Below are 16,382 nucleotides of genomic sequence, written 5' to 3'. Positions count from 1 at the left end.
TTTATTGGAACTAGGTACCATTTTCCCAGGTGTCTCAGAGCCCTGGGCTCTCTCTTTGGGAGGTTGGTACTGATGTTTCAGCAGGCTGCTTTTAGCCAACTTCCTTGTAAGGTTGTGTTTCACCTTTGTCCTGCTGGGGTTTCCCTCTCTCCTTGAACTACGGTTTGTGCTCCAGCCACCTTCAGGTCTCCTTAGGGGCTGTTGTTTGCAGCTATGCACACTGCGGTCTGATAAAAAGTGTTGACTCAAGTGAAGGGGAACATATTTTGGGGATGGGTTGGGGATTGGGTGATCTACTTCTGGCTAGGAGTACTTCCCTCAGGTAGGCGGGTGGGAGGGGGGGCCGCTACTGGTGTGCTGATCCATTGCTTGGAGCACAGAGGGTGGGGTGGATTGAGCAGGGAGAAGGGAGAATGCAGTAGGCAAGTCCCAAAGGCCTGGGTCCCTATGCTACAACTGCAGAAAATGCTGCCAGACTTGTGTCCGCTCCCTGGCATGCCTGAAACGGTGTGGCAGGATGGGAACCTCTGTGTGTGCGTGTGCATTGTATGTATGTATGGTGGGGGGAAGAAAGCCAGGGAGGGAGCTGGATGGCCGATTTGTGAGGAGCGCAGAGATGGGGTGGGCACCTTTGGGTTGAGACCTCTGGGAGTGGAGGCAGTTTGATTGGCGGTTTGTGGGAGCACAAAGGCATGGCAGCATCATCTGCCATCTACCTGATTATGCTGTGGCGCCAGGGCACGAGCCTCCCAGGAGGAGGTGGGGATCGTCTGGCTGGCTGGTCAGCAAGGGGTGCCCAGATGGGGCATGAATCTCTGCAGGGGGGCGATATACCGGTTGGAGCACCCACATGGGACCCCGGGCATCATGGGCAGAGTAGGGGGTACTAGCTGGTGATTCTGCACAGAGCGCCGAGGCAGGGCAGCTGCCTCCGCAATGCTCCTGGCTGCCCTGTGGTGCCAGCAGAGTGGGCACTCTGAGCATCACGCAAGAGACCACGGGTGTCCGCTTCTGCTTCAGAGAAGTACTCTGAGTTGTCTTGGGAATCGACAGACAGACTTGATACCCCTACTAGGCCCCTAAATTTCGCCACTCACTGAGTTCTGGATGTGAGCTACCTGTATGGCAGCCGTCTTCCCCCGACTCTCTGTGAGTGTAAATCTTGAAGGGAGTAGAAAGCCTCATCTTTCTCCTGGTGGTTTTTCATTGCCAACCTTTCACTTAGCAACCTAGTATGTAACCCACTATGCCACCATGACTCTGGACCTAAATGGCAAGGGCTAGAGAATGTAATGACAGTAGTGAGGCCAGGAAGAGGAAATGTGGGACAGACAGGGGTAAAAAAATCCAAACTGCTGTAATAGAATTGATTCAGACTCTTAGTGATCCTGTAGGACAGAGTAGAACATCTATTTGGGATTTCTGAGATTTGGGGTATGAACTTGTTATCAGTTCAGTGCATAACCCACTATACAACCAGGGCTCCTAGTGGTAGGGAGTGGTAAATTTTGTTGTTAGGTGAACTCCCTTTATTCTCTCACTTAATCCTGTTTATTACTGCTTGTGAGTTTAACGGATTCTGAGTGAAGCCTGGTTATAATCTTTCTGTTCCTTCTCTTGGAAACAGACGTGAGAGAACAAGTAAAGGGACTTTTATATTTTATTTTGCCTCTTTTATCCCTTAATATTAATAATGATAGGGATACATAAAGCATATTCATATGTTGTTGTATAATCTCCATATGCATCTCATAATGTATCCCCATTTTACAGATGAGTTAATTTGAGCTGCAGAGTGGTCAAATAGCTCACCTAAGGTTATTGAGCTAGTAAATATAGAGCTGGAACAAGAACCGAAGTGAAAAATTATCAGAAAGCATTATAATGGCCACTTAGGAATGAAAGTACTTCAAATGAAAATGAAAGCATTTCCGCCTATGGGTTTGCCATTAAAGCTGTAACTTTCAGGATAGGGCAAGATATGACAAAATAACGAGGTATAAATTACCAAGGGCATATGAGGGAGGGGGGAATGGGGAGGGAGGGGGGGAAAAAAGAGGACCTGATGCAAGGGGCTTAAGTGGAGAGCAAATGCCTTGAGAATGATTGGGGAGGGAATGTATGGATGTGCTTTATACAATTGATGTATGTATATGTATGAACTGTGAAAAGAATTGTATCAGCCCCAATAAATTGTTAAAATAAATAAATAAATTAATTAATTAAAAAAAGCTGTAACTTGTGGAGCACAAGTTTTCTGATGCATATTTAAAATTTTTATTTTAAGTATGAATATTCTTTCATTTTTACCTACCTATGAACTCAAAAGGAAAACCAATCCCCTTATTGTTCACATTGTGAGTACATTAACATGATGTGAGGAAGTATAGATTATATAGTGCGATAGAAAAACACATTGTGCGTATCACTTCAGCTTACTGAAATCAGAATCTGAGAGTTGTATTTTCTGCTCAGATTGCTGACTCCTTTACAACTTTTAGCATAATCTGGGTCTGCCTCATTCACATTCCTTTGTTTTCTCTGTTGTTGTTAGGATTGTTAAACCCAAAGTGGCGTCCATGGAGGAGATGGCCTCCTTTCATACAGATGCCTATCTGCAGTATCTCCAGATGGTCAGCCAAGATGGTGATGATGACCACCCCGACTCCATAGAATATGGGCTAGGTAAGGTTCTAATGAGACAATGACTAACAAGACAATGATGAGAGGTAGAACACTTTCATCTATAGATTGTAACTAGTTAATTATTTATAATTTGCATTGTGATTTTTAATAAATTTCCAGTTAAATAATGTGTTAATCATTAATCTCTTGGTTTAGCTACGTAACATCATTTGAGAAAACGGTATGGGTTTTGTGAAACTGAGTGATGGATTAGATGGGGGAAAGTCTTTCAATGGTTTAGGCCCTGATAAACCATAAAAAAAAAAATGAAACCCAAACTATACTGCCATTGAGTTCATTCTGATTCATAGCAACCCTATAGGACATAATAGAACTTCCCCTTTACGTTTCTGAAACTAAATCTCCATGGGAGTAGAAAGCCTCATCTTTTTCTTGTGGAGCCTCTGGTGGTTTCAAACTGCTGACCTTACTATTATGTTAGCAGCTCCAAACATAACCACCAGGACCCCTGTTAGGCTCTAATTGTGGTGTCTATATCTAGTCTGATTGTGTATGTGCTGACTTGGATGTCCTTGAATACAGGTTTATGGCCTAGCTAAATTTTCTACTGTATCCTTTATTAAACAACTACATTTTAAAAACTAAATGGCTATCACCATGGTTTAGTAGAAAGCACACTGGACTGAGAATCAAGAAACCTCAGTTGTAGACCTGACTCTCTGCTATGTAAGCAAGAGATACCATTTCTCAGGCCTCAATTTCTTCACCTATTGGTTATGACTAGTTAACGTGTAAGGTTTTTTTTCTCTCAAGCTCTAATATTTTAAAAATCCTTTTCCTATTATTAGAATGTTTCTGTCTCAGTTGCAGCTCATGCCAGCGCAGTCACTTTTCGGTAAATTGTCTTCTCTCAAACACATTTTCCTTGTTGTAAAATTCATTTCTTACAAAGTAATCTGATTCTTGCCCTAAGGTTATGACTGCCCAGCCACTGAAGGGATATTTGACTGTGCAGCAGCTGTAGGAGGAGCTACAATCACAGCTGCCCAATGCCTGATTGATGGAAAGAGCAAAATAGCAATTAACTGGTCTGGAGGGTGGCATCATGCAAAGAAGTAAGAAAATTGCTTTCCTACTTTCTGACTGTACCTGAATCAATTTTCCTGTTATGTACAAGGGGGTACTCTCCCCCCAAAATGAAAACTTTTTTCTAGCTATGTATTTAAATTTTTTACAAAACAACCTTATCACCTTCAAACTACCCTCCATTATACTTAATACATTTGTCAAATCTGCAATTCCATTCTTGGAAATATTTTTCAAACTCGTGTTTGGATGGCTGACTGTACCTCCCTTGTTTTTTTCTTCACTTTTTCTAACTTCATCAAATTGCTGTCCTTTCATGTCCCTCTTTATTCTTGGAAACAAAAAGAAGTCACATGGAGCAAGGCCACGTGAGAGTAAGGTGCGTGGGGCAAGAGAGGCATGCTAGTTTTTGTTTTTTTTTTGACAAAAACTGGCCTATTGAGATGGCTGCATGAGCAGGTGCATTGTCGTGGTGGCAAAACCAGTCCCCTGTCTGCCACAAATCAGGCCTTTTTTTGGTCGCACACTGTTCTGCAATGTGAAAACTTGATTAACCTGGTGGAACAAACTCCCAAGTGCACTATGAGTTGACAGACACCCAGAACAAAGTTTGTCATCAATCAACATTGCACCTTTTTTTAAACGAGAAAACTACTCATCTTGAGTTTTTCCCACAGCACTCCTTTTGTTAGCTGTGTTCAACATCACAACAGTTTTTGCAGCAATTTTCCTGAGCAGAAAGCAAAATTTCACAGCTGTACACTGTTCTCTTAAATCGGCCATCCCCCCAAAATGAAAGATTCAAGCAAAACTGCTTTCACACACAAAAAATTCACTGTGACTAGAGAACGTTCCCAGGCAATGCCACTGGGTGTATTAAGTGCGAGTTGCTCCATGCTCACCTGGCGGGGGGTGGAGGGATGAGCACTATGAAAAAATGAGTACTACAAAAGCTCTTGGTTTTGGGGGGTACCTCCTCGTAAAAGCTTATGCTTATTTTGTTGACATCTGCTGAGAGATTTGTATGTATTAGGCATCCTGAAGAGATACAAATGGAAATAGAAGGTGACTAATAACAGCATAGTAGAAAGAATACTATACTATTGAAAGTCAAGATAACCGGGTTCTAAGCCTAGTTTTACTCATAACAAGGTAACTTACTTTGTAGGCCTCAATTTTTCATCAGTGAAATGGGCAGTGTGAAGGATAACTGCACAATCTCTAAACTCCTCTTCACCTTTCTGAAAATTTCCTGGGGATATTTCACTTGAGGAACATTAGCAAGATAAGAATAAGTAGGGAACAACATCAATAATGGTATCAGTTGAATACCTGTGTGAACTGAAGAGATTTAGCAGTAGAAAAAAGTCTTATAAGTACTAGTTTTGAGATCGTTCATGAAAGAAGTTGCAAACATTTTCAAATAGAGAATTGATGAGAATAGTTCGAAATTGGAAGACTGAAGAATCAAGAAGCGAACGTACGCTTCCATCTCTAAAGAAAGTAGTAACCTAGAAATGAGCAATTCTCTAAGGAGAAAGCTATTCTTAGGTATTGCTTGGGATTAGAGGAAAAAGTCTTCATAGAGGTTTATATTAACATTTCAAGCAGTAATACTCTTGAGAAGGCCTTTTTAGTACTCAGCATCTTTTCTGATATGTCTGTAGTATTTAACGAATGTTGGAAGAAAAGGATTTTAAAAACAATTTATCAGTGTGCTGTCTGAATGAAATGATTCCAGACAAACTGAAACCCTTGATAATGTTCTTTTCTCCTTTTATCGTACTGTTGTTTATATGTCCAGTTCTGAGGATTTTGGTTTTCTTAAAATTGAATTGTAATCCGTACTTAAGTTCTTCTTTTTTAAAAAAATCATTTTATTGGGGGCTCATACAATTCTTTTTTTTAAAAACAATTTATTAGGGACTCATACAACTCTTATCACAGTCCATACATATACATACATCAATTGTATAAAGCACATCTGTACATTCTTTGCCCTAATCATTTTGATCTTAATCAGCAAGTGCTTTAAGTCCTCCTCATTTTCAGCAAGCCAGATTGTGTCATCTGCATACTGCAGGTTGTTGATAAATCTTCCTCGACTCCTGCTGCTGTGTACTTCTTCATATAGACCAGCTTCTCAAATTATTTGGTCAGCTTACAGATTGAATAAGAATTGTGAAAGTATACTACCCTGACAGACCTCTTCTGATTTTAAACCTCTCAGTTCTTTTCAAACGACTTACCTTTTGGGATTCACATTCTTCTGAATATTAACCATAGTTTGTTAGGGTTCACATAGGTGAATGCCTTTGCATATTCAATAAAACACAAGAAACACTTTTCTTGTGGTCTCTGCTTTTAGCCTTGATCCATCTGACATCAGCAGTGATACTTCTTATGCCATGTCCTTCTGAATTTGGCTTGAATTTCTGGCAGTGTCCTATCGATGTACTATCAATGCAGCTGTTTTTGAATTATCAACATTTTACTTGCATGTGACATTAATATTGTTTGAAATTTTCTGTATGATTTCAAAAAGCAGCTCGAGAACCCAGGCATCAATGCAAAGAAGTAAGGAAACTGTGACTCTGTGGGGTCGCTGTTCTTCAAAATGGGCACAACACAAATACTGTAGTCAGTTGGCCAGGTAGCTATCTTTGAGTTTTCTTCAGTGCTTCATCACCTTGTTGAGACATTTCAATTTTTATTTTGTCAGTTACTATTCTGTCAAATACTGGAGCCTTGCTTTTTGGTAACACCCTCAGTACAGCTTGGACCATCAGTACCGTAGGTTCTTGATCATAGGTTACTACCTGATATGATTGAATGTCAACCAAATCTTTTTGGTACAGTGACTGTGTAATCCCTCCATCGTCTTTTGTTGTTTCCTGCATTATTCAATATTTTGTTCATGGAATCCTTCAATATTATAACTTGAGGCTTAAATGTTGTTTTCAGTTATTTCAACTTCATATATGTTGAGTGTATTCTTTTTTGGTTTTCTAAATTCAAGTCTTTGCACATTTTTTCATAGTAATTTGTCTTCTCGGGCTGCCTTTTGAAATTTTCTGTTCATCTCTTTTACTTCATCTTTTCTTCCATGGGCTGTAGCTATTCTGTGTTCAAGAGAAAGTTTGAGTCTCTTTTGACATTCATTTTGACTTTTTCTTTCTTGTGTTTTTAATGACCTTTTGTGGTCTTCATAAATGATGTTCTTGATGTCCTACCACAGCTCATCAGACCTTCTGTCACTAGTGTTCAGTGCAGCAAATCTATTCTTCAGATGTTGAAATTCAGCTGAGATATATTCAAGGTTGTATTTTGACTCTCATGGACTTGTTTTAATTTTCTTCACCTTCAACCTGAATTTACAAATGAGCAATTTGTTTCAATTGGTTCCACAACTGGCCTCCTTTTGATAGCTGATAATGAGCTTTCTTCATACTTTTTTCCCACAGATGTAGTCAGTTTGATTCCTTTGTATTCTGTTGCTGAACTGTATACATACAGTTGCTGTTTAAGTTGTTGAAAAAGGGTATTTGCAATGAAGAAGCCATTGGCCTTATAAAATTCTATCATATGATTTCCAGCGTTATTTCTATCCTATGGCCATGTTTTATAACTACTGTTCCTTCTTCATTGTTTAAACTTCTGCATTCCAATCACCTATCATTTGCAATCTATTTTCATTGCATGGTTGATCAATTTCAGGCTGAAGAATTTAGTAGAATCCCCCAGTTTCATCAACACTATCTGTAGTTGTTGGTGTGTAAATTTTAATATTATTTGTATTGACTAGATTTCCTTGTAGGCATATAGATATTATCCTATGACATCAGCATTATGCTTTAAGATAGATCCTGCAATTTCCTCTTTGATGAAGATTATGATACTATTCTTTTTGACCTTATTATTCCTGGTACAGTAAATTATGTGATTGTCAATCTCAAACTGGCCAATACCAGTACATTTCAGCTCACTGATGCTTAGGATATCAATTTTTTAGGATATCAATCTTTATGCATTCCATTTTCACTTTTGACATCTTATAGCTTTCCTAGATTCATATTTCATATATTCCAAGTTCTGATTATTAATAGCTATTTTCAGCTGTTTCTTTTGATTTTGAGCCATGCCTCAGCACATAAAGGTACTGAAAGCTTTACTTCATCATCCACATCATTATGGTGGATTCTATTTTGAGGAGGCAATACTTCAGTTGCATTTTAAGTGCCTTCCAACTAGAGGGGGTCATTTTCCATCACTATAAGCCACTGCTGTTCATAAGGTTTTCTGTAGCTAGCCCTCAGAATTAAACAGCCTCTTCCATTTTTGTGGTCTGTTCTTAGTCTGGAAGCTCTGCTGAAACATATTCATCTTGAGTGACCCTGTTGATATTTGAAATACCAGTGATGTGGTGCGTTTCAATTTGTGTTGTAAGAGTTTCAATTTCCACATATCCTTGCCAACATTTCATATTTTCTGTTTGATTTTGTTTTTATCTCACCATAGTTATCCCAATGGGAGTGAAAACACATCTCATGTAGTTTATATTTGCACCTCTCTGGTGGCTAATAATATTAAACATCTTTTCATGTGTGTGTTGGTCATTGGAATATCCTTTTTGGTAAAGTGTTTATTCAAGTCATTTACCTATTTTATTTGTTTTCCTGTTAAGTTGTTTAAGTTTTACATATATATATATGTTATTAGATTCTTAGTGGATATGTAGTTCCCCCAAATATTCTACCAGTTAGTAGCTTGTCTTTTCATATTTTTGGTAACAGTTTTTTGGTGGATAAAATTTTGAAATTTTTATGATATCACATTCATTTATTTTTTGCCTTTTGCTATTTGTACATTTGTTATTTTATTAGTGAGTCTACTTTAAAAAAATAAGCCTGATGTGGTTGTTTCTGAATTTTTCTAAGAATTTATGGTTTTAGAATGCACAGTTAGGTCCTTACTGCATTGTAAATTTATTTTTGTGTTTGGCTTGAGGCATATTAAGTATTAAAGTTATATAGCATCAGTCTTCTGATGTGTTCTTCTTTTTAGATACTGTGTTGGTTTTTCTAACTCTTTTGCTTTCCAGGACCTCTGGTGGCACTGTCAAGTAAGTGTCGCACTGCCACACTCAGGGAAAAGTTAAGGCTGGTCTGCTCTCATAAAAATTTAGAGCCCTGGAAATTCTATAAAGGGTTGTTGTGAGTTGGAATCAACTCAATGACAGCGGGTTTTGGTTCCCTCTCTATATAACTTTAGAATTAGTTTGTTGATACCCACAAAATAATTTACTGGGGATTTGTGATTGCTTTGAATCTATGATCATTCTGGGAAGAACTTCCATGTTAAAAATATTGTCTTATCCATGAACATGGAATGTTGTTATATGCCATCAAGCCAATTTCTGACATATAGCAACCCAATATGCCAAAGTAGAACTGCCTCCATAGTTTTCTAGGCTGTAACCTTTGTAGGAGCAGATCTTTGTGTTAGCAGCCCAGTGTTCAACTACTGAGCCACCAGGGCTCTTTACCAAGAATAGTGCATGAGAAGTGATGTCAGTTGCAATCAGCTTGAGGGCACCCGTTATTGCTCTTGTTGCATGTGGGAGGAGGTGAAAGAAGAGGAAGATGACCAGGTTTCTGTTTAGCTTGTTTGAGTATGGCCCATACAAGCAAGCAATTCTTAACAATAGCTAATATATTTTAAGCTAAGTGCTAGTGACTTGCATTTTGCTCTTCTGTCCTCACAAGAACATTAGGAGGTTTGGTATTGTTACCCATTTTCCATGATACAGAAATACTGAAAAACAATTTGTTCAGGATTTTTAGGTGGCAAAGTTGAGACTCAACACACAAGCAATCTGATTATTAATTCTGTGTGATTAGCCATTGCATATTCTACTACAATAAAAAGGAGTGGATGATGGTATGCAATGGAAGTAATACTCAGGTGAATTGGATATTCGGAGTTGTATATGGAGGTAGAAGCGGAAATAGAAATAAAAGTGTTATGGATATAACAAATGGTGGTATAAATTCTGAAAGTGGATGAGATTACTGAGGTGAAATAAAAAGAGTGAGGAGAAAGACAAATAAGAGAGTACAAAAAGAAAGATAAGAGAACACAGAACCCAAGGAAGCATTGATTTCTAATGGGCAAGCAGATGAAAAGACTAGGGAATTCAACTGAAAAGCAACAATTAAGAGTAGCTAGAGAGGTCTTGGAATGTCAAGGTATCAAAAGCTTTTTAAAATACAGAGTTCTCAGAGATCCCATGTACTATCTGGTCAGTCCAGCTAGTTACTAAAGGATCAGTCATATTTGGCAATTAAGGTTAATGGTCTTTATAAGAGAATTTTGGAGAAAGTAATGAGTAGAAAGTAAAGAAATACCTAGGAAAGGATGACTGTTTTCCAGAGGTTTGAATGAGAAAGGAAATAAGAGAGGTGTGGCCAAGAGAAATTAAAGGCTAAAGCATAGTTGACCCAGACCTTCATTCCTGAGAGACAAACCAGAGAACCCTTTCTAACACAATAGTGTTTGTATTATCCATTTGAAAATATTTAAGTACATTTAAAGGTTGAAAGGAAAATATTGGAAATGCATATGAGATGGATGAACAGTGCAGAGAAGACTACAGGAAAGAAGCAAGTAAAATGGCTTTGGGAGGATGGAACCCACCTCTTCTGAAGCCAGAGAAAAAGAAAGATGTGACAGAGGAGATTGAGTTGTCTGCTGTTCAGTTTCTGCCATATGTCCTCTTGTTTCTCTGTGGACAACTCCTGTTCTCCTATATGAAAGTAAGCCAAAAATGACGGCTAAAACCATCATAGAAGCTTTATTAATAAAAAACATAGAAATGCAAAGTTGTTGTTTCTGGACACATCTTCCATCTATGTCTGTATGTATGGAGGCATTGTTTCTGCTTCCTTAAACTTTCCCCAAAGAATTCTATACTGTTTGATTTACATTGTGAAGGAACTGCAACTTTGGCATCCTTGAGAGACTCAAATTGTATTCCTTTTCAATGTTATTTGAGTGTGGGAAACAAAAACAAATCTGAAAGGGCAAGATTAGAACTGTCTGGTGATCTCTTTCAGAGGAGTTGGCAGTGGTAGCCAAGCAACAATGTAGCCAAGCAACAATCTTCTGGTCTCAGGGTTGTCGAGGCTCTTTAGTCCCTTGGATTAATTGTTCCCATGCATTTGGATTTTCTTCACTCTTCTTTGTTCCATAGAGGAGAAGCCAAAGTTGCACCTTAGATGTGTGTCAGTGTGCCTCCTATAGGATATTCCTTTTTTCTACTGACTCTCTACGAAGCATGATAGGGACTGGTCTCTCCAGATAACTTGTCCAGATTACAAGAGATAAAATCTTGCCATTCTTGATTCTCAAGAGTATTTGTTCTTGCTGTTCATGATATATATTTAGTATTCTTTGCCAATGCCATATTTCAAAGTTATCAATTATTCATCAGGATTCCTTATGTATTGCCCAGGTTTCACATGCATATGAATGTCCTGAAAATACCATGGCTTGAGTCAGACCCACCTTAGCTTTCAAGACATTTTTGAATTTTAACATTTTAAAGAGGTCTTTTGCAGCAGATTGGTCCAATGCAGTATGCTGTTTGCTTTCTTGACTACTGCTTCCATGAGAATTGATTGTGGATCTAAGAAAAATGAAACCCTTTACAATATCAGTATTTCCCCCATTTATGTTGATGTTGCATATTGGTTGAATTGTGCTCATTGGTCCAGAGTCACTGTACTAAAAAGAATTAGATGACATCCAATCATTTAAGGAGGTGTACATGATCAAGAACGAATGGTATTGAAGGAAGAAGTCCAAACTACATTGAACTCTTTGGTGAAAAGCAAGGTTTCAGGAGTTGACAGAATTCTAATTGAGATATTGTAGCAAATGGATATAGTACTGGAAGCATTCACTAATCTAAGCTAATTAGAAGAGAACCATACGCATCATACATTCTTAGTACCCCCCAAAAGATGATACAATGGAATGTAGAAATTATTGAACAATATCATTGACATTGCACACAAGTAAAATTAGGCTCAAGATGATATAGAAACATTTGCAGCAATACATTGGCAGAGAACTGCCAAAAGTTCAAGTTAGATTCAGAAGAGGATATTTTATAATAGATATCATAGCTGATATTAGATGGATCTTGGCTGAAAATAGAACATACAAAGAAAAGATTTTGTCTATGTTTTATTATGTAAAAGCATTAAACACTGTGGATCATAAGTAATTTGGATAACATCAATAAAATCGCCTTTTCCCAGGGGGATGATTAACACTGTTTTTCTTGGTTTTTATTTGGAGGGAGCAGTTGTTTGGTTGATTTGTTTTTTGTATTTGTTATAATGTAACCGCCAAAGTAAAGCAGAGCCGTTTGTAACCCATGGACAAGCAGATGGATTCTGGCTTCCCCTGTGATTCTAGCCCCAATCTGGGAACAGTTCTTATAACATGGCCCTGTTCGATACTTGCCGTCATGAAAAGATCACTGAAGATAAGGGTGGTACAGCAAAGTGTGGTTAAAAAAAAGCAGATGGTGCTCAGCTATCAATTGGAATAGTGTCTGGGTTCTTAAAGGCTTGTATTCAAACAGCCCTTTAATTGAGACATCAATTAAGTCCACTGGTCTGTGTGATTCAAAGATGATGATAACAGCATCCAAATATGATGAAGAGAAAATTATCCGAGCTTAAATTGTGAACACCCAATTTATAGAAGGCTGTGGAGGAAATGAGAGCCCAGAATCCATGTGCAGAGTATCTGGTCAGATTAAGCCTCTGGCAGATCCCTTCTAGCCAAAGGTGAGGAACTCAAACTGCTTTGCTAGCAGGCAGTGACAGTTTCTAATTTGATGGCAGTGGATTGAACCATGGTGTGATATGATACTTGATCAGTTGACCTCCCTCTTGAACCAATCTGAATTTGCTGTAGGCTCAAGTATTTCTTGCTTGTTCCATGATAGAATTTTTTTCTCTGGCTTTTAAAATATTGTCAGTAGTCTTTTCTTCCTTACTCTTTATTTTTGTTTTTATATTCTTATGATTTTCTTTCTGTTTCATTTTGTTTTATTGTTCTTGTTAGGTTCAGCACAGAAGGAGTGGATGCATAGAGACAATAACTGATAGAATGACTAATTGGGGATGGGGTGGGGTGGGGTGGACGAGGGTATTGAGGGAGCAAACAATGAATACAAGAGAGGGAAGGGAGCATTAGAACTGATTGTGATGATGTACATGTATATACAACTCTTTTAAAAAGTGATTTAATTATGGTGGTGTATGATTTGTGAATATTATATGAGGAAGACTTGAAAAATAAGAAAACAAACTTGAACAATGATTAGCAGAGATGAAGGAGGAAGAGTATTTTCTTAGCGGGCATTGAGTTTATGTTAATGGTGGTGGAATAATTTGGAAAAAAATCAGTATTGGTTGTACAACACAAAAAGTATAATTGATGACACTGAATTATACACATAGAAGTTGTTGAATTGGAGAATATTTAGTTGTGTATATTTTTACCACAATTAAAACAACAAATTAAACCATGAATAACAATGATTATAAGGAAGAAGAAAGTGCACTAAAATTGATTGTGGTACAACCAGAGGAAAGCTGAAGCAAAGGAAGGAGGAAGAATGGTACGGAGCACACCTGGGTCCACCAAGCTCAGAGGACGATAGCCCGGCTCGAAGGGCCCAATGTACAGAGAGGACCATATAGCTGGCCCCATGGCAAGATGCAACATCCTGCACTGACCCATGGCCCTACATGGGACAGCACCTGAGACACAGTGGGGGATGTGCGACTGAGCTGACCCCACCACACTGAGGCAAAACACTGGGGGCGTGCAATGGAGTGGCGGGGGAAGCAGAGCAAGGATGTCCCGAGGGAGTATAAAGAATGGACTTTGGGGCCAGGATGTGGCACCCCATCAGACTCATCCAGAAAACACTCCTGAAGGTCAATAAACATACCTCGAACTACTAACAGGTGTTTTGGATTTTTTGGCTTTTTTTTCTTTCTCTTCTTTTAAATTTTGTATGTTAGTGGCTTTTTTGTTTATCAGCGTGTTGGTGTTGCTGCTGTCGACGCCATGTTCTTATGTGCCACTTTGGTGCTTTCGAAGCCATCTGCATTTGTATGCACATATTACTATATCAGCAGGTCCACCTAGATAAGATAGGCTGGACAAACAATGTGAGAAGAAAATAGCGGGACCAACGGTCCCGGAAGAGGCACATGAAAGTGTGGGAGGTAGGGGAAGGGAGGAGGTGTTGGCCAACACAGGGACAGGGAACAACGAGTGGTTTAAAACTACTGGACGGAGGGGATGGGAGGACTGGTAGGGAGTGACCAATGGCAAGGTAACTGAAAGGAATTACTGAAACCAGAATGAAGGCTGAACATGGTAGTGGGACAGGAGGAAAGCGTAAGGAAATAGAGGAAAGGAGTAGGAGGCAAAGGACATACATAGAAGCCTAAATACAGACATGTACATATGTAAATATTTTTATAATTATGGGGAAAATAGACCTAGGTACATTATTTATAGGTTCAGTAGTAGGGTAGCAGATGGACATTGGGCCTCCTTGCGCATACTCCCTCAATACAATAGCACCTTGCTAAGGTCATTCCATGACACCCACCTTCCCGACATGATCGCTGAAGACAGATGTGTGCATTAGCAAATGTGGTGAAAAAAGCTGATGGTGCCCGGCTATCAAAAAGATATAGCATCTGGGGTCTTAAAGGCTTGAAGGCAAACAAGCGGCCATCTAGCTGAGAAGCAAAAAAAGCCCACAGAGAAGAAGCACAAAAGCCTGTGTGATCACGAGATGTTGAAGGGATCAGATAACAGACACCAAAGAACAAAAACCATCATTGTGTGATCACCTTCTCCACATAAACGCTGAAGACGAATGTGTGCATAAGTAAGTGGTGAAGAAGGCTGATGGTGCCTGGCTATCGAGAGATATAGTGTCTGGGGTCTTAAAGGCTTGAAAGTAAACAAGCGGCCATCTATCCCAGAAGCAACAAAGCCCACATGGAAGCAGCATACCAACGGATCATGAAGGGCTGAGGGGACCAGGTTTCCAGCAACAAAGGCGGGGGAAAAATTTGAGGGGAGTGCGTGATGGGAACCCAATGCCCATCTGTAGACCACTGGACATCCCTTGCAGAGGAGTAGTGGGGAGGAGATGAGTCACTCAGGGTTCAATGTAGCAATAATGAAACTCACAACCTTCCTCTAGTTCTTAAATGCTTCCTCCCAACTATCATGATCCCAATTCTACCTTGCAAACCTGGTTAATCCAAAGGATACACAGCGGTACAGATGGGAACTAGAAACACAGGGAATCTAGGACAGATGAACCTCTCAGGACCAGTGGTGAGAGTGGCGATACCGGGAGGGAAGGAGCGGTAGAAAGGGGGAACCAATCACAAGGCTCTACATAAAACCTCCTCTCTGGGGGATGGGCAACAGAGAAGTGGGTGAAGGGAGATGCCGGGCAGTGTAGGATAAGATAAAATAATAATTTATAAATTATTAAGGGTTCATGCGGGAGGGGAGAGTGGGAAGGGAGCGGGAGGACAAAAAGGTAAATGAGCTGATTCCAGGAACACAAGTGGAAGGCAAATTTTGAGAATGATGAGGGCAACGAATGTATAAGAGTGCTTTACTCAACTGATGTATGTATGGATTGTGATAAGAGTTGTGAGCCCCAATAAAATGATTTAAAATAAATAAGTAAAATGGATTGTGGTAATGATTGTACAACTCTTCTTGATATGATTGAACTATTGAGTCACATGGTATATGGATGTAGTGCCAATAAAACTGTTAGAACAAAAGTGGATAGCATTGTGAATGATTGAAATCCCAGAACACCTATTTGAGTTCTCCCAGAAACTACTCATAGACCAATAGACAATTCTTCAAACAAAACTAGGGGATACTGCATGATTTAAAATCAGGAATGGTGGTGTAGCCTGTCATCGTACTTAAACAATGTGTGTGCTGTGCAGATGATTAGAGAAACTGGACTATGTGAAGAATATGATATCAGGATTGGAGGAAGACTAACTATCTGTAATATGCAGATGATACAACCTTGCTTGCTGAAAGCAAAGAGAAACACAGCTGTTGAAGATCAATGGCTACAGTCTTCAGTGTAATTGCACCTTAAAATATAAAATGTAAAAGCACTGGTTTGACACAGTGATGTTGGTACATGGGATCTTGGGAAATCTTCAACTTATTAAAAATCTTTTATTCATTTTTATTTTTTTTAAAGATCATTTTACTGAGGGCTCATAACAAGCCATACATCAATTGTATCAAGCACATTTGTACATGTTATCATCATTATTTTCTAAACATTTACTTTCTATTTGAGCCCTTGATATCAGCTCTTTCCCCATACCCCCGTCCTCCCCTCCCACCATCATTACTCCTTGATAAATTATTATTATTTTCATATCTTACACACACTGCTGTCTCCCTTCCCTGATGGTTTCTTTTTTGTTTGTGTTTATTTTTTAAACGTTTTATTAGGGGCTCATACAACTCTTATCACAATCCATACA

At 39.1% G+C, this 16,382-nt stretch overlaps 1 protein-coding gene across 1 annotated transcript; it reads left to right on the top strand.

The window, feature by feature from the left end:
* The first annotated feature begins 2,558 nt into the window (after nucleotides 1–2,558).
* On the top strand, nucleotides 2,559–12,916 carry LOC142436716 (histone deacetylase 8-like). Its single transcript, XM_075540191.1, has 3 exons — nucleotides 2,559–2,685; nucleotides 3,620–3,761; nucleotides 12,874–12,916. Exons 1-3 carry the CDS (start codon nucleotides 2,580–2,582, stop codon nucleotides 12,899–12,901), a joined length of 276 nt encoding a protein of 91 aa, XP_075396306.1. The 5' UTR covers nucleotides 2,559–2,579; the 3' UTR covers nucleotides 12,902–12,916.
* The last annotated feature ends 3,466 nt before the right edge of the window (nucleotides 12,917–16,382 follow it).

The sequence above is a fragment of the Tenrec ecaudatus genome, unplaced genomic scaffold, assembly GCF_050624435.1.
Source record: "Tenrec ecaudatus isolate mTenEca1 unplaced genomic scaffold, mTenEca1.hap1 Scaffold_548, whole genome shotgun sequence".
Classification (NCBI taxonomy): domain Eukaryota; kingdom Metazoa; phylum Chordata; class Mammalia; order Afrosoricida; family Tenrecidae; genus Tenrec; species Tenrec ecaudatus.
The sequence above is the reverse complement of the archived record's forward strand: the minus strand, read 5'-3'. Positions and strand labels throughout refer to the sequence as shown.

Bases quoted from the DNA above. Each gene is read 5' to 3' on its own strand.
- LOC142436716 (XM_075540191.1), top strand. From the start codon at position 2,580: ATGGAGGAGATGGCCTCCTTTCATACAGATGCCTATCTGCAGTATCTC. The intron at 2,686-3,619 runs GTAAGGTTCTAA...TCTTGCCCTAAG, and splicing joins CTCCATAGAATATGGGCTAG to GTTATGACTGCCCAGCCACT. The intron at 3,762-12,873 runs GTAAGAAAATTG...TGTTCTTGTTAG, and splicing joins GGGTGGCATCATGCAAAGAA to GTTCAGCACAGAAGGAGTGG.